Source organism: Sus scrofa, chromosome 14 (genome assembly GCF_000003025.6).
Source record: "Sus scrofa isolate TJ Tabasco breed Duroc chromosome 14, Sscrofa11.1, whole genome shotgun sequence".
Classification (NCBI taxonomy): Eukaryota; Metazoa; Chordata; class Mammalia; order Artiodactyla; family Suidae; genus Sus; species Sus scrofa.
Genome location: NC_010456.5, coordinates 32070700 through 32094201, shown reverse-complemented (window position 1 = coordinate 32094201; position 23502 = coordinate 32070700). Strand labels below are relative to the sequence as shown.

General features: G+C 40.9%; 1 protein-coding gene across 1 annotated transcript; it reads left to right on the top strand.

Annotated features, from left to right (window-relative positions):
- PPP1CC (protein phosphatase 1 catalytic subunit gamma) lies at nt 2935-22730 on the top strand (the record flags this gene model as incomplete). Its single annotated transcript, NM_001044560.1, is given in 7 exon segments — nt 2935-2989; nt 14216-14347; nt 15234-15464; nt 19401-19505; nt 20504-20727; nt 20934-21068; nt 22329-22730. Coding segments are annotated over 7 exon segments (972 nt in total).

Here is a 23502-nt window from a genome sequence, read left to right as displayed (position 1 = left end):
GGGTTAAGAACCTGACTAGTATCCATGAGGATTTGGCTTCAATCCCTAGCCTCGCTCAGTGGGTTAAGGATTTGGTGTTGCTGCAGGTTGTGGTGTAGGACACAGATACGGTTCAGATTCCATGTTGCTGTGGCTGTGGCGTAGGCCGTCAGCTGCAGTTCCGATTTAACCCCTAGCCTGGGAACTTCCATATGCCATGGGTGCGGTCATTAAAAAAAAAATTTCTTTCCCGCACTTTACAGATAGGCAAACTAGAGAGAAGTGACACTCCACCTATTGGAACAGGGGCCTTTCCAGCAAATGTCTGCTGGTCCTTAGTATTGATAATGGCAGAAAAAAAGCCAGGTGAGGGTCCATTCTTTCCTCCCGGAGCTGGTTGCTGTTCTCTGGGAGTCGTTCAGCCCTACCCTTTGAGCTCATGCCACTCTCAAGCTTGGAACCAGCTAATTCTCTCAGACATGTCCCAGCATGGCCTCTGGAGTGGAGTTGCCCAGCAGAGAATGGCGTTTGGACAGAGGCCCTGCCCATGTCCCAGTCCAGTCTGAAGTCCTCTCCAGCCTTGATGATGTCAGCAAATGTTAACACACCTCCTACTTTGTGTATGGAAGACTATGACACTCTTATTGTACATAGAGACATGTTTAGAGCATTGCATTACATCCCACATTTGTTATGTGCCTACTGCGTGCCTGAGTTGTTCAGGGTACTGGGTAATCACAGTAGGAATTTATTAAATGTGAATAAGGGCTTTGATTTCTTGACTGTCCTGAGTTCCAACCCTGGCTCTATAACTTACTAGCTGTGTGACCTTCAGCAAGTAACCTAGCCTCTCTGCTGTGTCTCACTTACTTCATCTGTAAAACGGGTGTGATAGGAATAGTACATGATTCCTAAGAGTGTATTGGGAATTCAATGAGATAGTTTTTGGCACATACAAAGAAAATGAGTGCAGTGTTTGTTCGCCTCCCCCCACCCCCAAGCACTTATCAGAAGCTGATATTTTTATTTGAGTCCTTGTTCATTGTCTGTCTGGCTTACTAGATGACTCTCCATGAGAGAAGGGCCTTGTTTTTCTTGCTCACCCCTGCATCTCCACCTAGAACAATGCCTGGCACAGAGTAGGTGCTCCATAAATATTTGTCTGCTGAATGAATCGCTGTCTTTCATACTCCTGAGCTAATTAATTGCCCTTGTGATGATGCACCTTGGAGGAGCCCAAAGTCTTGTGGACTCCTGGGAGAGCCACCCTGACCTTGACAGCCAGTTGTTCACAACAGGCACCGGGTATCAACTCTGAATGTCACCACCTGGGCTCTGTGCCCCGGGATGACAAATGACACCTGTATATCTTCTGGTAAACAGAGCTACAGCATTAGAGTGAGTTGGTGACTGGGGAAAGTGGAGTGAGCAGCTAAGTCAGGCAGAGGGAGCTGTGAAACTCAAAGCCCCAATGCCAGCAGCAGAGAGGCCACAGGTCCACGTGCAAGGAGCCTGGGCCACACCATCGCTTGAGCCCCGACGGTTGGGTTAGGGTAGGGTGGGGCACAATGATTCTGAGATTGGATGTCCCAGGGGCGCAGTCACCTCGATGGGAATTCACGCATCCTGCGTGTCTTGAGAAACAAAATTAATTTCTTGGGGGTTGGGAGTGAAAGGGCTTTGCAAACTGTGAAGCGTTGTATGAAAAAGCAGTTAAAGAAAAGGACAGGACCCAAGAGAGCAGATGTGTAGGCAAGCGCTTTCAAACCTAGCTAGAGGCGACAGGCACCCCCCGGCGGGGAGGCGGGGAGGCGGGGGGCGGGAGGGGGGGGCTGGAGAGCGATGCCCTTGGGGAGACTGGGAAGCCGAAGGAAAAGGGCCAAAGTTTCCCGGGGTATCTGCAGAAATCAGGACCCGCCCGCAAACACTTGCTCTCTTCTGGCCAAGAGCTCGGACGCGCGAAATCTGCAAATTCTCCCTTTATTTGAAGGTGAACGCTCGCTCACCTTCGTTCTGCCTAGAATCAGGGTAACCGTTCCGATGATTATATAACTTCCCGAATTCTAGAAAGATAATCCAAAGATAGGGATGATTAATTTTTTCAAGATTTTTTAAAAAAATTCCCCCAAAGTTTGAGAGCGCCCCCAAAAAAACTGTACATATAAATACCTGTAAATACAGGTGGAAATCCACCACTCAAAATGAGTAACTGTTAACATTTTTATTTATCTGAGAGACGACTTTTTTTCCTAGTTATCAAGCCTTCCCCTTACCCCCAAATCCCAGCAAATCTGACTCCAAAAAAAGTCACCCTACTTCTCTTTATTATTCTCCCTCTTCACCTCTACCCCAGATTTATGTTTAGGGGAAATTCCAGCACCCCCGGATTCCCTCCATGGGCTTTCACATGGCCAGGTCCGCAAACATCTGGCCCCAATGAACAGCGTCCTGCGGAGGCCGAATCTTTGGGCGCACAACTGCAGCTTCACCCCAGGCCACAACTCCCGCGTGCGACTTTGCAACTCACGCTCCCGCCACAGGACCTATTTGCTCAGCCCGTTTGGCGGAAGGATTCCGCGCGCGAACGCGGTTGTGCTCAACTGTCTCCTCCCCCTTCCCGCGCTCTGGCCCCGCCTCCTTCCCGAGCCCTGATCCCGCCCCCTCCCGCGTGCCCTGTGGCCCATAAAGAAGTCCCGGCCGGGCCGCTGCACTCCCCCGCGCGCATTCGTGCGCCGCCCGAGGCTGGCTAAGGAGTCGGCGGCCATTTTGTTCTTCTCGTGGTTCCAGTAGGGAGAGAGGAGGAAGCAGGGAGCGGGGCGGTTGGGGGGGACCCGCCGCGGCTTCTGCCACCGCCGCCACCACCATTTCTGTGCTCGTGGCGTGGGAAAGGAGGCGTGAATCCCGGGCGCGAGCCGGTGGCGGCGCCGCTACGGGAGGGTCGGCGGTGGGAAGGCGATGGCGGATATAGATAAACTCAACATCGACAGCATCATCCAACGGCTGCTGGAAGGTGAAGGGGGCGGCGGGCGGCTCCGGGAACTCGCGAGGGTGGGGGATTTGGGAGGCCTCTTGGGCTTGCAGCGCCGAGGGGAGTGAGCCCCACGAGTTCGCCCCCGAGCCGGGGGCTGCAGCCGGAGGGAGGCCGCCCGTGGTCCCGCTCTTGGCCTAATCCGCGGACCCTCCAGCTCCGCTCATTCATTGCACGAGGGTGCAGCCTTTCTCCTGGCCGTGAAATTTGAAAACTCCGCTCCCCACCCCCACGTTTCCGGTACGTGCCCCCCATGCGCCCCGCAACCCCGGCCAATCTTCGGAGAAGATTGGGGGGCCCCAGTCCATTCTGCAAGAAGAAATGTTCCGAACTTTCTGGTAACTCCTCCTCTCGGAAAGCAATGTGATGGGGCTATGGATCCTCCCGGGCTTGAGGACTAATTTCTTTGCTTCTCATTTTTATTTTTTGTGAGGTTGGGGTCCACTGGCCCGTTTCTTGTTACTTGGTGACGAACGTTCAAATCTCAAGAGGATGTTGAATCCCATCTCCTACTCTTCCCAAACACTTTTTTAAAGTTGTTCTTACCTTGAGGTCTCCGCGCTCTTTTCTGAACGTGCCTCCGAACCGTGCAGCCAGCAGCGGTGACAGTTTCGTTAGAATCTTTCCAGTGTGCCATTCTCTGTGTTAAGCGCTTTGCGTTCATCTGATAAATACAATCTTAGTATTAGCCAGTGTTTACTATGTGTCGGGCATTTTTGGAGCACTTTACACAGATTTCTTGTAATTCTCCCAACAGTCTTATGAGATAGGTGCTCTTTTTTTCCTATTTTTTTTTAGAGGAAACTAAGAGAAGTCACTTTACCAAGGTCACACGGTGACAGGTTTAAAACCCAGACATCCAGGAGCAAGAATTCATTCAAGTCAGCCTGTGTGTGAAGGAAGGAGGTGTCCAGTGGTTAAGCAGAGGTTAAAATAAATCTTTAATATTGGGTGACCTAAGACTCGTGAGGTGTCTGACAGTTGATTCATATTGATATGGGTGACAGATGAAGTAGGGATTTTAAGGAGGGACGCTGAAGTGAAATCATTCCCCACTACCCCCAAATTCCAGAGCCCACCTATTAATACTGATGTCTAATTCCAAACTTTGAAAGAATTCAAATCTTTCCTGATTCGGGTTCTTGATAATGTAGGTTTGGCCGAGTTTTTAACTGGTTTTTGCCTTTGTGCAGTTCTAAAATACTGCTGTAAATGTTGTGGGAGATGGAGTCGAGAGCATGAACAGTTGGTCAGCTCTGATGTTAGAGTTTGCAGATCTTTTAAGTCATTAGAATGAAACTCCTGAAAATATCTTAATCTGTGTGGGGTGTTTTCCTTTTCTAGTTTCTCAAAAGAAGAACCCATTAAATAGACCCCTAAAATGCTTCTGCCATTTGTGGGTGAAAACCCTATTTACTCAGTACTTGGCATTTATTATAAGAACAACACTTTTAATATTAATATTAAATATTAATAGAGTTCTTTGATTTATGTGAGCAGCAGTGGGTCAGAAAGATTAAAGCAGTTGGCACTAAGAACTTAGTTTTTTTTGGTTCAAAAGTTGTGAATTAACTTGTGCGTATCTATCCAGGGGTGCATGTGCCGAAAGAGTGGGCTTTATTTCATTGAGAAAGGGGGTCTGTGGATTCAAAACATTAGAATTTTAAGATAAATTCTAGGTTGCCCATGAGTCTTATATCCATATATTTTAAAGTGTGCTAAGAAATTTTCCTTGATAAACTTGGATAATCTAAAATGAGAGCAATTGTTTTTTAATGGTTTCTATATAAATATTGCACTTGAAAAACCAGGGTTTTTTTTAAATTTCATTTTTTTTTTCACTGACATTAATATAATGTTGTGTTTTAATGCCTTGGGAGTAAGCTAGCTGTTCATCAGACTTCCTTTTTTTCTCATAAATGTTAAATTGATGGAGAAACAGTGAAAAATAATCCACTGAGGATCTGTATAACATCCAAGATAGAAGATGTTGATAATAAGTTTGTGAATTTTTTTTAATGCCTCACAAAATTTTCACTTAAGATTTTAAGTATATCTGAAAATATACTTAAATTTTTAGTATTTAAGGGAGGGAATGTGAGTTTTGTGACCTTGGTAGAATTTTTTACATGTTAGTTCACTTTTAAAAAAAAGGTGGAGGACTCTACGGGCTAGTTGAGAAGTAACTCAGTAATAGCACTAAAAAAAAAAAAAAAAAAAAAAAAGACAACTCAAAAGTGAGGTCTTATTTAAGAGAACACCATGTTGGTTTTAGATTTTAACCACTACAGCTACTCTAAACTTTTAGTAGTTTTTCCTAAGGAGGCATCACTTCTACACGCCACCTTGGAAAGTCTGCCTTACAGGTGATAAAACCTTAATGTTTGTTGTCACTCCTTCGTATTACTAATGTTCACTTATTTAAATAACTGCACGGTGAAACTTTGGGTTCAGGAAAATAAACTAGCAGTTGACTTGTCCGATAGTTCTACTGTGTTGGAGAGAAGTGAAATTGAGACTGATTTATTTTGTGATCTTGTTCAGGGAGCAGTGAGGGCCAGCGCTTTTCCTGCAGAGCAGGCAGTTGTAAGTTGTTTTCACGTCCTGATTGGCCAGCAGCATCTTGGCTCTGAAGATGGCCATTGTCAAACTGCAAGACTGCCAGCCTCTGCACAATTGCTTGCCTTGCTTTAGTGATTTAAATATGACCTCTGACTTGTAAAAAAACAACCCATTTGTTTTGCTTTTTGGTGTAAAATGAAACCTATTTATACTGTAATGTTGAAAAGGCAGTGGTCCCCGTCCTGAAGATAGTAAAGGACAAACATAATGGCAAAAAAAAAAATCTTGGGCGTTCCCTTGTGTTGAGGATCTGGCGTTGTCACTGCAGTACCCTGTGTTGCTGCTATGGCACGGGTTCAGTCCCTGGCCCAGGAACTTCCATATACCACGAATGCGGCCAGAAAATTTTTTTTAAAATTCTTAAATTGCTGACCAAGGAAAACAAAAGTAATCTTTCCTGATGAGACTTCTGCAATTATTTCTTCTTTACACATCAGATAATTTTAACAGTTGGAGGCTTTTCTTGGAATCAATTACTGCAGGGCATTTTGTTGATTAAGACAGTGATATTAAAAGTTGTGTGTTGCTAATATCCTGGTTTACAGGAAGTCTGTGTTGTGAGCCGGTTGCTGTTCCCTCCCCTCCTGCATGTCAGTTTATGCCACCTTCTCTCCTATAAGGTAACATGAGAAAGCTCTGTTGAGCCATGATCTGCAGCTTGCACCAATCCTAAACCACAGCATGAAAAGGATTACTCTCCTTGCGCCTGCTGTGCCCCCTTGCCTGTCAGTAGCAGGAGGCAGCATTAAAATCTACCAGGATGGTGTATGTCATTTTGTTGTGCTTGAGTGAATGTTAGCCATGGGAGCAGGCCTTTCCTCCTCCAGGGCTGTGGTTATGACTGTGGTGCTGGGCCATGCATTTGCAGTAGAATTCAGTGAGACTGTTTTATATCTTTAAAACTGCAGTCCTGAGATAACCTCTTCTGCAAAAGCATGTCCCAGTGCCAGTAAATCTGCTTAACTAGGGGCAGATTACTGGTCTTGAAGCAGGGAAATGGTATACAAACTTGATCATTTCACTTAATTTACAGTCACAGACCTTAAAGATTGAAATGTGAAGGAGATACTCTGATAGGAATTCTTTGTGTAAATGAGGAAACTGGAAAGTCTTACTCAAGAAGAAAAAGGAAAGATTCACTCTCTTTGGAGTTTACAGAATTCTGGGACAAATTTTTATGTTTTAAGATCAGATCCTGGTATCCAAAGCATGTAAGAATAGATTATTTAGTGGTCTTGATGATTTATCTGAAATCTCCGATTTCTCCACTACTCTAGGGTTATTAGTATCTCTCATCTAGAGGAGAGTGAATCGGTGATTTTAAGGCTTATGAAAATGAAAACCACTCATAAAATGTAGTAGAGTCAGTTGTCAAGTCTAATCAGTGCTTTTTATCAAGATAAGTTTAGACTATGGACAAAGTTAAACATTTTTTCAGTAAATTGGCTTCACTCCAACTGTAGAAAACTTGAGGTTCTTTACTGAGAGCAGTAGATGGTGTTTTTGCAGCTATAACCTGATTATCTGCCTTGAGAAAATTGGTGCCATCCTTAAATGTCCAAAGCATAACATCAGCAGTTAGGAAAGTCAAGATGGGGAAGAGGTGATGTAGAAATTTAGGTGGCCAGAAGGTAGATGTGTTCTGCAATGAAACCATAAGATTCTTGATTAACATTTTTGTGGCTTATATTTTTTGTAGAAAAGAACTTAGTTGTTTGTGGGAAAGTTTAATCTTATGGTTTGTTATGGTTTGAAGTTTTATTTTCCTAAATCTTTCAGTTATTGAGGTTATTGATTCTCACTGAAATTAGTGTGATGTGGCATATTGTTAAGATTACCACCTACTGTAATAGGATTATCTTATTAGCAAAATCTCTGTTTTATTTTTATACTGATTGTGCCAATTTTAGGTTTTAAAACTTGATTATGATGTAGGTGAGGCTTTTTGGTTGGTATGCTAGTCCTTTATTATGACCTTTCAACAGTTGAGGGGCAGAAAGAATACTTTCTTATTCCTCATAAATAATCCCAAAGTAGTCTTACATTTCCTTCCATAGTTTTCATCTCTGCTTTGTTGCCAGTCTGTCAGAAAAGTTAATGTTTTTGTGAGCCAAGACTGGCATTACAGATAGTCACCACTGATATTCTTTTATTATTTTTAATTTTTTATTGGTTTTCAGTAAAATTACATGAACGTTTTTATCACGTGCTCATGTTAGTGATTTGCCAGATGAATAGATCAGATAAGTTGGAACAGAAAAGTCTTTTCTGGTAGCAGCCATAATGTATTTCTTCTGAAGCTACCCTTTCAGCCAGATAAAGAAATGCTTTTACTTCAGTCACGTGTTTAACATCTATGTTGACTATTTTAATGTATTGATGACTAATCTACGTATGTTCACAGTGCCTCCTGATTTTATTTCCATACAATGCCTAGTACCTGAATTTATGAGGAACATTCCACCTGGAAAATGGAATATTTTCAATTCCATTGGCAATTGTTGAATTTATTTTATTTTATTTATTTATTTTTAAGGGCTACACTTGCTGCATAGGGAGAGTCCCAGGCTAGCAGTTGAATCAGAGCTGTAGCTGCTAGCCTATGCCACAGCCACAGCAAAGCAGGATCCAAGCCGCCTCTGTGACCTAAACCACAGCTCATGGCAACGCCAGATCCTTAACCCACTGAGTGAGGCCGGGGATCGAATCCTCAACCTCATGGTTCCTAGTCGGATTTGTTTCTGCTGTGCCATGACAGGAACTCCTGTTGAAATAATTTGATAGGTACCATTTGAACTACTTCTTAGGAAGGTATCATGGAGAGACAACCCTTGAATTTCCTACCCTGGGTCTCCTTTTTGTGTAGGTTTCTCCCTTCATACACAGAGCACAGTTGGGATTTTTTAAACTATGAAGTAAGTATTGACTGGTGTTTGTTGAGCAGAACTGTACTGACATTTTTCTTTGTAGCTAAAGCAATAAAATAGATATTCGAGCCTTTATCTTTTTAATGGTACTGAAGGTGTTATCCCTAAAATAAACTTTTATTTTTATTTATTTATTAATGTTGCTTTTTAGGGCTGCACCCTCAGCATATGAAAGTTCCCAGGCTAGGGATAGAATCAGAGCTACAGATGGCAGCCTGCACCACAGCTCACAGCAACACCAGATCACTGACCCACTGAGTAAGGCCAGGGATCAAACCTGTATCCTCATGGGTCCTAGTCAGATCTGTTTCCTCTACGCCACAACAAGAACTAGTTTTATGATTTTTATGGAGAGATCGTTTTTCTACTTAAAGCACTCACAACAATCTGCAGTTATTTACTTGTCTTATTTTTTGCATCCTGCACTAGAATATAAGCCTCTCAAGAAAAAAAACAAGGTTCTTGTCTATTCTGTTGACAGGATATCCCCAGCTTCCGACACAGGGTCTGCCAAGTAGTAGATGCCCAGCAACTGTTCTGTTGAATATTGGAAGCATGGTAAAAATGGTTGTTGATCATCTTGAACAGATTTCATCATTTAGTTTTTATTTAATACTTCCTATTTGTAAGGATACCTTATGATTGTGTATCCCATATCACATTTTCTTAGAGAGCAATGACTGTGTTGGAGTTTCAGTAGTTTTTCCTTTAAGACCTCCTTTATTTATTTTTTAATGTGACCAAAGTGGGACCTTTTGTTTATTTTTTTACGTATGATTTTTTTCCATTCTAGTTTTTTTACAGTATTCTGTCAAATTCTACTGTACAGCAAAATGACCCAGTCATACATATGTACATTATTCTTTTTTTCACATTATCCTCCATCATGTTCCATCACAAGTGACTAGATACAACTCCTTGTGCTGTAAAGCAGGAACTCTGCTTATCCACTCCAAATGCAGTAGTTTGCATCTATAAACTCCAAACTCCCAGTCCTTCCCACTCCCTCCCTCTCGGCGACCACAAGTCTATTCTCCATGTCCATGATTTTCTTTTCCATGGAAAGGTTCATTTGTGCTATATATTAGATTCCAGATGCAAGTGATATCATATGGTGTTAGGCTTTCTCAGACCTCCTTTCGTTTAAAAGTTAATAAAGAACAAATTCTTATTTGGCAGGGTGAGCTAGTGGTGAAAGCACCACTTTCAGACCTAGAAGTCACTTGGGGCCCGGTGCCCTCCTTACAAGCTCTGTGACCTTAGACCAAATCACTAAACCTCTTCCATTCTGTAACACAGAGAAGTGACAGTGCCTAACTTCATGGATTGTTGTGAGTACTGAATGGCAATGTAAATTTCTTAGCATAGTACCCAGCACATGGGGAGGGAGTGTTCTGTATGTTAGCTACAACTAATAAATCTATTTGATGGACACTGAAAATAGTGAAATAGATTTTTAAGCTGTTGGCTAACCACCTTCCCCCTTCTGTCTTTTTAGGGCCACACCCACAGCATATGGAAGTTCCCAGTCTAGGAGTTGGAGCTACAGCTGCTGGCCTTTGCCAAAGCCACAGCAACACAGAATCTGAGCTGCATCTGTGACCTACACCACAGCTTACTGAAACACTAGATCCTTAACCCACTGAGCGAGGCCAGGGATCGAACCTCATGGAAATTAGTCAGGTTCATTACCACTGAGCCGCAAGGGGAACTCCCCCCCCCTTTTAATGGCTACTTGGCATATGGAAGTTCCTGGGCCAGGGATTGAATCTGAGCTGCAACTGTGACCTATACCACAGCTGCAGCAACACTTGGTCCTTTCACCCACTGTACCAGGCCAGGGGTGAAACCCACATTTTCCATAGTGACCCAAACCACTGCAGATTCTTAACCCACTGCAGCACAGCAGGAACTCTAATAGGCCATTTTTAAGAAATGTCTACAGTGTTCATTCAGACTGCCAAGACCCATTTTGAAAGCTTTATCTTCTACTTGATGAATTATCTTCAACTTGAAATTTAAGAATTAACTGAAACTTTTATGAGAAAAATGCCTATAGGGAGATGACACTATTGCTTTGTAATTTTAAAGCATAAGTATAATTTTTATTATTTTTTGCTAATCAGAAGTATATAGTCTGGAATGCATGCTGATTGTCACGCCATAAATCACCAGTACGGAATTTATTGTGACATTGTTCATACTTCAGATTTTGAGCACCTACCATGTACTGGCCATGGGTGTGTACACTGCAGAGCAAGTGGTATGGTCCTGGGGTTTACATCTTACCAAGAGGTCCACGTGAGTAGGTGGAAGCAAACTGGCAATTACGGTACACAGTGTGCACTGGGCAGTGATGGGGTGTTGTGAGAGCATGTCAGGAGGCATAAAGCAGGCTGCTTGAGCGGAGAAGAGATGCATAGGAGACTGAGGACAGAGGTTTTCCAGGATGAGGTGATACCTAAACAGTCTCCCAAGATGAGCAGGTATTTGCCCATTGGTAGGAGGGGGTTTTGACAGAGTCTCTATTTTTATTATTTTATTCCTTGAGCTAATTGTAGGGTATTTAAGAAACATGTTGAAAGAATAGTCTGCATTCCATATAGGTGTAAGTCAGTTATTGCATATTCTCCTAAAAGACTGAGAGTGAGCTATTCACTTACAAGTGTGTGGGGCTCTGCTGAAAAAGATTCAGGTTGAAACCAGAAGTATCTAGCCCCTAGCCAAAGTTTCCTGCTGGGCAGTCTGCCCAAGCTTCTGACTGACTTGTGGTGAAATCACTAATGATCTGGGTTTTCTGAGCAGTGAAGCAGGGATCCCACCATCTTTCTACTGGGAGTCTTCCTTGAGTTCTCTCAGGTGTATATCTAGAGAGAAAAAATTACTGTGGCTCTGGAAAAAAATTTTTTTTGTTCTACAAACATCTCAGTTGCTGTTGTATTATACATGTGTCCATTTTGTATTTTCCTTTGAAGATTATGCTTACTATTATTCCCTGTAACTGCTTCTTGTTTTTTAGGGCCACACCTGCGGGGTATAGAGGTTCCCCATCTAGGGATGTAATCAGAGCTGTTGCTGCCAGCCTATGCCACAGCCACAGCAATTCCAGATCCGAGCCGTGTCTGAGACCTACACCACAGCTCACGGCAATGCCAGATCCTTAACCCACTGAGCAAGGCCGGGGATCGAACCCGCAACATCATGGTTCCTTGTCGGATTTGTTTACCCTTTGCCACAACGGGAACTCCTGTTTCTTAATATTTTGATTAGAACAAAACTGTCAGTCATTTAGTTCACTTACATATTTTGGAGTCCAGAGAGGTGATTTGGGGCTTCTGGCTCCCAGTCCAGCATGTTCTCAACATTTTCTGTTCATTGTTCGTTTTAAGAGTTTGATTCTTCTCAAGTATCATCCTTTGCTTATTTATCTTTCATTGAAAAAAATAACACCCCTCTACACCACATTCCATTTTTACTTAAAACTTGTTTCTTCAGAGAATTCAGGATTTCACTGGCTCTTCAGGTTGAAGAATGGCTTTGCCTAAGATTGTATTTTTCAAACTTGGACACAGCCCTTTTTAATGGAAAGAAATTATTAACAGACATCATGTTTTTTACTTGTAATTTTTATTACTCTGAAATGTTACTTGGATGTTTACAGAGTAAAGCTAGATACGAACCAGTTGCTCTTATTCCCATTTAAGACCAAGTAATTTTGTAATCTGAAAACAAAGTCTTCAAAACTGATGAACTTTAAATTAGCAACCTTGAATTAGTCTGAATTTTGTGATTTTGCTCATCATTTGATATTGGGTTTAATGGTAGAAAGATATATATAGCCTTGCAGTCTGTATTTAGTCTGGTTTTGTGTTTTTGCTTCAGTTATAATTCAGAGAATACCCGCTTTCATAAATTTTTTGTACAAAACAGGTATTAAGGCTTTGATTGCAAGTTGATGATAATCAGTCCCCGTATTTAACTAGATTTTGCCAATAAGCAGGTCACTTCATAATTGTAAAGTTAAGGTACGTTTAGCAATTCAGTGCTATTTATTATGTATTTAGTGACTGTCTAATCTGTTATAACTGGAGTCAAAACAATTTTATTTCTTACTACTACCTTTGTGCTAATAAATGAATTGTTATAAAGCCAGAGGATATCTTGTGTTTCCCTTGGACATTGAGTAGAACTCAGAGTGCTCTGATGTGGGCACATAAGAGTTTAAGACACCCGGTGTTGTACCATGATTTCTTTCTCCTTTTTCTTGATTATCTGTTCTGATTACTAGGATATGTTCTTTTTTACAGCACAGGCTAACATCCTTTGCTCTATTGTATTTAAAGTATCCTTTGCATGATTGTATTCACAAGTGCAGGCCCAGAAATTGCACAGAAAAATAACGCACAAATGTACAGTGTGTGTTAATGAAATGGAAACAACACTTAAATTTTTTCGTAGATAAATCTGGGGCCCTTGAGATCCCTGTGGCCCTCTGAAAAACACTGATGGGGAGGGGAGATTCTGAGCATTTCCTATCTTAGGTGTTAAAACAAGGAATTCTTAGAACTAACCTAGTAACCTGATATCACTTAAAATCTTCTGTATGAATGCAAATTCATTTATGAGGCTGGAGAAGAGAAGACAAGATGGAAGGCAAAAAAAAAGCTGGCCTCGGAGTTCCCGGCGTGGCGCAGTGGTTAACGAATCCGACTAGGAACCATGAAGTTGTGGATTCGATCCCTGGCCTTGCTCAGTGGGTTAACTATCCGGCCTTGCCATGAGCTGCGTGTGGTGTAGGTTGCAGACGCGGCTTGGTTCCCATGTTGCTGTGGCTCTGGCGTAGGCCAGTGGCTACAGCTCCGATTCAACCCCTAGCCTGGGAACCTCCACATGCCACAGGAGCGGCCCTAGAAAAGGCAAAAAGACAAAAAAAAAAACAAACAGAGAACTTTCAAAAAACAAAACAAAAAAAAAAAGCTGGCCTGGTGGGCAGGGGCTATAGGTGAACATGGCCGATTTGTGTGGCTTAGAGACAGAACTGAGACCTCAAGCCATGCCCACAAGGAGTCCGATTTTAGTAGGCAATAAAAAGACCTTTCTAACAATTTATACACTGAGAAGATGACCCCTTGATCATGATACTGTAAAGAAATCTTGGTATAGAAAATGCAGCTAAATAATCTCTTGAAATCCGAAGATTTTAAGTTCCTATTAGACATTAAAATCATATTCTTTTTAAGTATACTGAAAATAAATAAAGCCCAGCCAGAAAGCTAGTTAAACTGTTTTTTGCCTCTTTTTGTTTGTTTGCTTGTTTTTGGTCTTTTTTAGGGCCACACCCACGGCATATGGAGGTTTCCAGGCTAGGGGTCCAATTGGAGCTGCATCTGCCAGCCTCCACCACAGCCACAGCAACACCAGATCTGAGCCAAGTCCGCAACCTACACCACAGCTCACAGCAACACTGGATCCCCAACCCACTGAGTAAGGCCAGGGATCAAACCGACAACCTCACGGTTCCTAGTCGGATTTGTTTCCGCTGTGCCATGACTGGAACTCCCGCCTCTGTCTTTAAAATGTATCTTTGCAGATATTTTTAATTTTTATGTTAAATCTTATTTTTACTTCACTTGACTAAACTGAGATTTCTCCCCTACAGTGAGAGGGTCCAAACCTGGTAAGAATGTCCAGCTACAAGAGAATGAAATCAGAGGACTGTGCTTAAAGTCCCGAGAGATCTTTCTCAGTCAGCCTATCCTACTCGAACTTGAAGCACCACTCAAAATATGTGGTAAGTTTTGGCACACTAACAGTTACCTTTGATTACGTGATTGACCGACTGAGTCAGTGATATATGTATGACCTTGTATTAGCGAACAGAATCATTTAGCATATATGAATAATCTGGAACTACCTAAAATTAAGTAATTGTAGCTTTAGAATAAATACCTCTGATCTTAGATGGGTTTCAGATTTTCTGAAAATTATTTCACTCAAGGAATGTAAACATTTCAGGAGAAAGGAAAGAAATGAAACAGAATGGAGAGTTAAGAAGAGGCCCTAACTATATGAGTGTATAGGAATTATATTTAAGCTTAAAGAAACTCTGGTTATGCCTAAAAATAGACCTTCCTTGATGCCTTTTTGTAGTTCTGTTTCTACATGAAAGATGTGGATAATCTGTATAAAAACTAAGCTCTATCTGAAAAGTGCTATAGTTATTCTTTTAGCATGTTTGACTACATTAATAAAGTTTGTATGCAGATTTTTTTAAAGTACAATGCTCTTTGCCATTATCTCCAGGGAGAAGTTGAAAGCCAAATGCATTGGTAGGTGTAGTGGGTGTGTACTTTGTTTACACAGGACCAGGGCTCTCAAGAAATGCAGCTGTGCTGCTGTTACAATGCTGGGAGACTGAACCGTTGGAGATCTGATAATGATCAGCCAACCTGAAAGGAAAACCATGTTACTTGGCAAGAAGGTCTCCCTAGGCATTAATAATTCTTTCCACAAAATAAATTCTTAATTAGTTCTGTGTGAGATTCGGTATATATACATACACTTAAAATTTTAATTAAGCTCAATTGAACTAAATAGTATAGAAGATTGGAAATTAATTAGTTTAGTGGTTTGAACTATATGTATGAAGATACTATAACAAAAATTCTTCCTTCTAGGTGATATCCATGGGCAATACTATGATTTGCTTCGACTTTTTGAATACGGTGGTTTCCCGCCAGAAAGCAATTACCTGTTTCTTGGGGACTATGTGGACAGGGGAAAACAGTCATTGGAAACTATCTGCCTTTTATTGGCTTACAAAATCAAATATCCCGAGAATTTTTTTCTTCTCAGAGGAAACCACGAATGTGCCAGCATCAATAGAATTTATGGATTTTATGATGAATGTAAGTACTTTCTGTATCTAAGAAAAAGTTACTTAAATTGAGATACTTGGGCATAAACTGAACATCCTCCTCCTCTGGTGGAGGATTTTTTGGTGCTGCTGCTGGTTAAATAACTATATAAAATGCTTAATTTTTTTTTTTTTTTTTAATCCTTACCTCTACCTTTTTGTATTCATTATTTTCGGCAGAAGAAGGTTTAGGCTGCAAAGAGAGGAGTAGTTAAGGAATTTGATTACTGGCACTTGCCAATATAATTATAACAAGACCAGTAAAGCACTGTCACTGTGGCCTCCCCTAGACTATGTGATCATAACCTATAGTCGCTCAGGGTGTGATGTTTTTCCATCTCAGTTTCACGTAGATGTATTCAGCTAGCTTGTTTGTTAGAAGTACACTGCTGGAAAGGTTACATTCATAGACTTAGCCCTCTTGCTCCCAACCATGGTTGTATATTTGTTTGATCTCTGGCCCCAAGACCCAGCTTATAAAATGAAGTGGGAGGAATTACCAAGGAGAAGAAATCTGTGGGTTCTGACAGAATTCAGCAACTAAGTTAGGAAAGAGAGATTTGATATTGACAGTGAGTCTATCAGAGAAGTATTCTTAAGGCAGTTAGTTACTACTCTTTAGGTAGTGAAATGAGAGGCAGAAAAGTTTTATAATATTGTGTTTTGGACACTTGTATAGTGCTGCTTTTCAGAACAGGTTAAGAAGTGGTTCCTTTTACACAGCTGTTAGTGAAAACTTTCATGTTTTCATCAAAGTTATTCAGACCCAGTGATCTCTTTGTTGTGACATAGATCCTAGTGTGAGGGTATTGGCTACATCATTTTTGGTTTCTGTTTAATGTAGAGGCCTTAATGATGCAGAAGGTCAGCATTGATTGGTGTCAATTTTGGCTCTTGTCCTCAAGACTGATATAATGACCTTGTACTCCAGCTTTCCCCTCTCTCATCAGGCAAGTATAATTTGCCACTCAGTCTGTTTGGGCCTAGAAGTGTCCTTGATATAGGTGGCTTTCAGTTGATAGTTTGCCAACTTTTTAAAAAAACCATTGGTAATTTTATTGTATTTGGAAATTTTATTCAAATGTAAATTTCCGTGGAACTTTTTTTTTTTTTTTTTTTTTTTTTAAAGGTTGCATCCTTAGCACGTGGAGGTTCCCAGGCTAGCGGTCGTATTGGAGCTGCAGCTGCTGGCCACAGCTACAGCAATGCCAGATCCGAGCCACATTTGCAATCTACACCACAGCTCATGGCAGCACTGGATCCTTAACCACTGAGCGAGGCCAGGGATCAAACCCGTATCCTCGTAGATACTAGTTGGATTTGTTTCTGCTGTGCCATGAGAACTCCTCAGTGGAACAATTTTAAAACCACTGCTTAACATAATAGACTCATTTCCTAAGTATAACAAGCACCCTCTGTGCCTTTTTTTTCCCCCTCCATCAGCTTTTTGACTGCAGTCCTAGAGAGGTATCTGTTGTTAGATAAAATGTGGGTTGTTATCCCTTTTTTATAACCAGAGCTGTCTGGTCTATAGAAATAGGAAACTGCATTAGGGGTTCTGGCTCAGAACCCAGCGATTTGAAAGCTTGATGAGACCTTGGCAATTATCCAGGAATCCTTCTTGAGCCAGATGCTCCTAGTGGTCTGAAGTGACCTTAGGGAGGAAGTGTAGAGAGGAGAGAAAGCAGGGGCCCAGGACTCAGTTAAGATGCTCAGAGACAACAGGAGGAAGAATCTTTTGATGGAGAAGCTGAGTGCAGTGTGTAACAGAGAAATCAAGAAGGAAAGCAGACCTTAAGAAGGAAGAGAATTTGTCGGCACTGGCAAATGCTGCATTTGAGCAAAGGAAAAATCCAGGAGAGCCATTGGATGGTTTTTCAGAGATAGGCTTCAGTAGAAAATGGAGAAAGAACCACATCACTTTTTTTTTTTTTTTCTGGTCACATCACTTTTATAATAAGGGTTAAGACAGCCCAGCCCTGTTCTTACTTTATTATCATTATTGGAAATTAGAGGTGGTATTTGTGCAGAGGTTCCCCTTCAGGCTTTTGTACAAAGGAATTCTGTTAACGCTTCCAGAACCCTCCAGTGAAGGAAGTATGGGACAGAGAGAATTAGTGCCTTGCAAAGAAATACAGAACAGTGTGAACCTTGGGTGTAGGGTTTTACCCAGATACAGAGAAAAAGAGACTGAGAGCCAAATCTCAGTTTAGGAATAAGATTGTGCTTTGACCTTTGGTGTCTTTTATTGTGGAGGGTATAGGAGACAAAGGCACCCCAGCAATGGAGACATCCCCAACCAATTCAGATAGATATGTACTTCCAGGGTTTATGAGTAGGTTTTTAATGCGGAACATAATTCTATGGAAACAGTGCCATAAGGGCATGCATAATTTGAATCACTCAGTGACTTAAGAATGCATAGGGTACATGGATTAGTGAGGGGAATATAACCACCCTATAAGATCTTTTCTAAGCGTTTGTGTAGCATGTTAGGGATATATCCTGTTGTGCCTGTGATAAGCAGTTTGTATTCCCCTGTATGCACTGTGCTTCCTACAAGAATATGGGGCATGGCTGGGGGGTACTGGGAGTTTCCTGAGAGTGATGTTGCTGAAACTCCGCCTCTGTCTACCAGTGGCCAATAGAAACATGGAGATAAAAGTTTGGGGTGAAGGAGAAAAAGAGCTTTTATTGCTTTGCCAGGCAAAGGAGGCCACAGCAGGCTAATTCCTTAAAGACTGTGCCCTACACTGGGAAGAATTGCGGGGGGGCGGGGGGGTATGTTAAAAAAGAGGAGAACAGGTTTTCAGCTACAGATCAGGATTGGAGCAGACATGCATTCTTCTTTCTTTGTGGGAATTGTAGTCATCAAAGCTGACGTCTGGAGTTCCTGTCATGGCTCAGAGGTAATGAACCCACTAGTATCCAGGAGGACGCAGGTTCCCTGGCCTCACTTGGTGGGTTAAGTATTGGGTGTTGCTGTGGCTGTGGTGCCTGCAGCTCCGATTTGACCCCTAGCCTGGGAACGTCCATGTGCCATGGGTGTGGCCCTTTTAAAAAAAAAAAAAAACCTGACATCAGGAGATAGATCTCTGCACTATCATGATGGTAGTCTTCTGGGTTATTGCCTAGAGTAATAGTACTTGCAAAATAGTATATTAATCAGAGATTAGAACAATCTAGGAAAGTTCCTGGAAAACATGTGCTAATAATCTTTAACCCACAGGCAATTGTGCTCAGGGTGCTTAATCTTTAGATTATGGGTGATTGTGTTTAGGGTACAATTAAGCCAGGGAGGAGGACAAGGAAATAGTCTTGGCTGTTCAATTTTAAGGTATTCATCTTTGAAAGAAGCACAAGGAATATAGTTTTTCTCTTAGGTGAATAAAGATGTCTGCTTTGTTATGTATATCCCTTGAGAGGGAACCAGGATCCTGCCCCAAGGCTGTACAGTCGTTTCTTGACTGTTCCTCCTTGTCTTTGCATCCCCTTCCTTTCCTAATTAGCCGCTATCTGAACCTGTCCCCAGGAGCTTGAGAGGCTCTGGAGGCTGAATGAGGCCCGTTTTCTAAAAACAAGAAATGGGGGACACAGAAAGGCTTTTGTGCCCAGGAGCCCCACAAGGCCCTGCTCAGTTACAGTGGTGGGAGCTGGGATGGGTGTTAACTCTCAGAGGCTTCTTCAGAAGGATTATAATGGCAAGTGTGTGAGTTGCTTTTAATTGCCTTTAGAAATAGGAACCTACCTGTGGGTTGAGATTGGACAAAACAGACTAGATTTCATAGTTGGTCCTAATTCTCTTTTTTAATAAAAGCATAGTTTTTGTTTACTTAAGGTAGTCAGAACCTTGCCTGGGGGGAATTTTCCTTAGATAATGTACCCACAGAACACCAGTCTCTTTTTAACCATCCCCAAATTTTCACAGGTAAAAGAAGATATAACATTAAACTATGGAAAACTTTCACAGACTGCTTTAACTGTTTACCGATAGCAGCCATCGTGGATGAGAAAATATTCTGCTGTCATGGAGGTATGTGGGCTGGTTTTAATTCCACAAAGGTTTTCATGTGAAGGGCATACACTTTACATTTACAAGTTGTCTTTGGAATGATTTCCTCTGTCAGGTTAACTCTCCTTTATTAATGTATTACACCATGGGTCCACTCTGGCATGTCCAGGATAATTTGGATACAAGTCTGGAGTAAGCAATTGACTTGTTACAGGGAGTTCAAGGCTCTGTAATAGTTTGATTTGAAAACAGCGCTGAAAGCATTTTTGAATATAAAATAAACAATATGCTATGCCATGGATCCTCTAAAATACTGAAAATGTGGATAGACTTTCCCTTGGTGTGTTTTTGATCCTCTTTTCAGAAATTTTTCTTAAATAACAGTTACTTTGCTCAGTGGTTGTCCTATGTATGATTAATTATAATAATTGCAAAGAGGATTTCTTTTCATCTGTGGTCAGAAATTAGACAACCATTAAAGAGTCACACAGTGTATTTTAATAAATCCATTATCCCTACCCTCCTTACATACTTAAACTGATTTTGGCAGAGGTGGGCATGTGATTTCAAACTCAGATGATAGCTACATCTGAGCTGGTCTAATAAATTTGAGGGTCCTTGAATAGCACAGATTTCCTAGAAGGCTACATCGCCTAGTGTCTGCATGCAGTCACTGCAAATGGTCAATAATAAAATCTAGAATGTACATTTTATCAATTGGAAAGGTGTTCAGAAAAGTAGTTTTTAAGTCACCGGATTTTAATTTTCTAGGGCTCTGTATGTTGAGATAGCTTTTCTTGTGCTGTTTAAACACAGTGTGCCCCACAAATTAGTCCATGTAATAATGCATGTCTAGTGCACTTTCTTTTTTTAACTAAAGCTAAGGAAGAAAACATTGCCAAAGATTCCGTGTAAGCCTTTGTTTTAAGAGTCACTGTAGACAGATGGAACTGTTAAAAGTGCTGACATCTTTTTTTTCAAGTTCTGTATATTTCACTTTTTTGTTTTTCATTTAACAGGTTTATCACCAGATCTTCAATCTATGGAGCAGATTCGGCGAATTATGCGACCAACTGATGTACCAGATCAAGGTCTTCTTTGTGATCTTTTGTGGTCTGACCCCGATAAAGATGTCTTAGGCTGGGGTGAAAATGACAGAGGAGTGTCCTTCACATTTGGTGCAGAAGTGGTTGCAAAATTTCTCCATAAGCATGATTTGGATCTTATATGTAGAGCCCATCAGGTATTGATTTTGAATTTTACATGTACACTTAAGAGCATGTGTGTGAGCACAGATTCTCCTTGTTGATTTTGGTGGGTAGGTATTGCTTATTTACAAAATGTCTCTGGAAGTGACCTACAGAATATCAGGCTCAACGGGAAACTGAAGAGTGGTTTTGCTCACCTAAAATTCTCACCTACTTATACTGAAAACGTTTTCTCTCCAAGGTGGTTGAAGATGGATATGAATTTTTTGCAAAGAGGCAGTTGGTCACTCTGTTTTCTGCGCCCAATTATTGTGGAGAGTTTGACAATGCAGGTGCCATGATGAGTGTGGACGAAACACTAATGTGTTCTTTTCAGGTAGAGGATGTTTTCCATGCTGTTTCCTTTTATTGTCTGAATTTTTTTTTTTTTTTTTTTTTTTTTAATGCTGTTTTTTGGAGTTCCTGTTGTAGCTCAGCAGTAGCAAGTATGGCTAGCATCTTCGAGAATGTGGGTTCAATCCCTGACCTTGCTCAGTGGGTCAGGAATCTGGCATTGCGGTGAGCTATGGTTTAGGTCACAGGCAAGGCTCAGATCCTATGTTGCTGCAGCTGTGGCGTAAGCTGGCAGCTGCAGCTCCCATTTGAACCCTAGGTGAGGAACTTCTATATGCCATGGGTATGGCCCTAATAAGGAAAAAAAAAAAATTCTTTCTGCCTACTAATTTATGTTGCGTGGAATGAATTTTTATTTTCCCTTACCTGTGTTTGTCCTAGTTTATTAATGAGTGAATCCCTTTTAAAGGAAATAAATTATTGTAGGACCTTCCCCCAGTTTTGAATTTAACTGTTTTTACATGATTTAGATAAATAGAAACCACAATGCATTTGTGCCTTATGCTTATTTCTGCCTCCTTTAAGTCTAAAACTACAATGTCAGTGTAACGTTCAGCCAGAATTAAATCACTGCTTGCCTGTGAAAGGAGTACTAACTGTCTTGTGCCAGATGTGCTGTGTGATTACTCAGTTCTCCCACCACTTTTCTCTAGTCTAATTTCTGTAAAACCTCTGTTGATTCACCATGACATCATTTGGCCTTTACTTGGCACAAAAGAATCATTTACACAAAGTCTGCTTCAGTCTTTTTCTCATTCATTTATTATGATTAAACTTGTATGACTTAATGCTAGCCTAGTTGTAAACAAAATAGCCACTGAAGTCATATGGCAGTCTTCAGTTAACTAAATTAAAATAAGTTGGTTGTTTTGTTTTAAATCAGCTATCAGGGAGAAGTTGCAGCTCCCAGAGATTGTGGCATAATCCCTTTGGGGTTTGAGAAACACTCTTCTAAACTTTCCCCCTTTGTGTCAGAAGAAATACCTAAAAGTCTGACTTTTAAAAATTGTCATTTTTTCCAGAAACAAAATAATTTGTCCAGATGATATGTATTAGCTGTTCATCAGAGCATTTATTACCAAAAATGTTTGTCAGTTTGGTTTGTGTTAATGTGCCAGTGGGCCTTTCAAAGTTGTTGAGGCGGTTTTAAACAAAAATCTTTATGAACCAAAGATTTGAGTGAAATGTAAGATTTAGGGTTGAATATATTTCCTAAAATGCATTGTCTTTTGAATCTTTGCAGATTTTAAAGCCTGCAGAGAAAAAGAAGCCGAATGCCACGAGACCTGTAACACCTCCAAGGGGTATGATCACAAAGCAAGCAAAGAAATAGATGTCATTTTGACATTGCCTAGTTGGGACTTGTAACATATAGTGTATAACCTTCATTTTTAAAACTGTAATGTGTATTGGTCAGCTTGCTCAAATAGTGTTTGTGGGGCCCCCCAGTTCCATTTTGACTTAATGAATGGTATTTGCTGGTTGTAACAGCAAATGAGAGACTCTCCCAAGGAAAAATGTTTTGTTTAATTCTCTGTTCTTTTACAAACAACTTTTAATGATGGTGTTAAAGCTGTACACCCCAGGAGAGTTTATCCTGTCTTGGGGAGTGAGTGTACATTTGATCTTTTTTTAATTCAGTACAGCCCATGAATAATGTAAATGTTCATTTTTCTCTAGGATTTAAAGAGAGCCCTAGGGTGCTCAATCTGTACATGTTATTGTCATAAGATGCATACTGTTGATGCAAACCACTGTGAAATTTTTTTTTTTTTCAAAGGGATTGCTTTTTTTTCTCATTGTCTTGTCCTGTACAAACTAGTTTTTATAGCTATAAACATTAGGAGTAACTTTCAACCTTGCCAGCATCACTGGTATGTATATTTAATTAAAGCACACTTTCCCCTACAGTATACTTAAAATGATGATTAAAGCCATTATTTTAAATGTTTGTGACTCTTTCCTAAAGCCAAAGTTTCTGTTGAAATATATATTGACACTCCCCTAAGTACAAGGTAGCATGGTTGTATACACATGCCTCCTTTGGGGATTCAAAAACAGGTTTTTGAGTTTGAATAGCAATTAGTAACATAGTGCTGTTTAAGCTATTAATGATTAAAGTTAATAACATTTTATACAATTTCCATATAGTCTATTCATTAAGTAATCTTTTTACAGTTACATCAGGCCTGAACCCGTCCATTCAGAAAGCTTCAAATTATAGAAACAATACTGTTCTATACGAGTGACCGATTATGCTTTCTTTGGCCTACATTCTTTATTCTGCGGTGAAGTTGAGGCTTATAAGTCAAAGCAAAGGAACTAACTTACTATCCACCAGTTTATACAGAACTCACAGTGTCTATGACTTTTTTAAACTAAGATCTGTTAAAAAGAAATCTGTTTCAACAGATGAC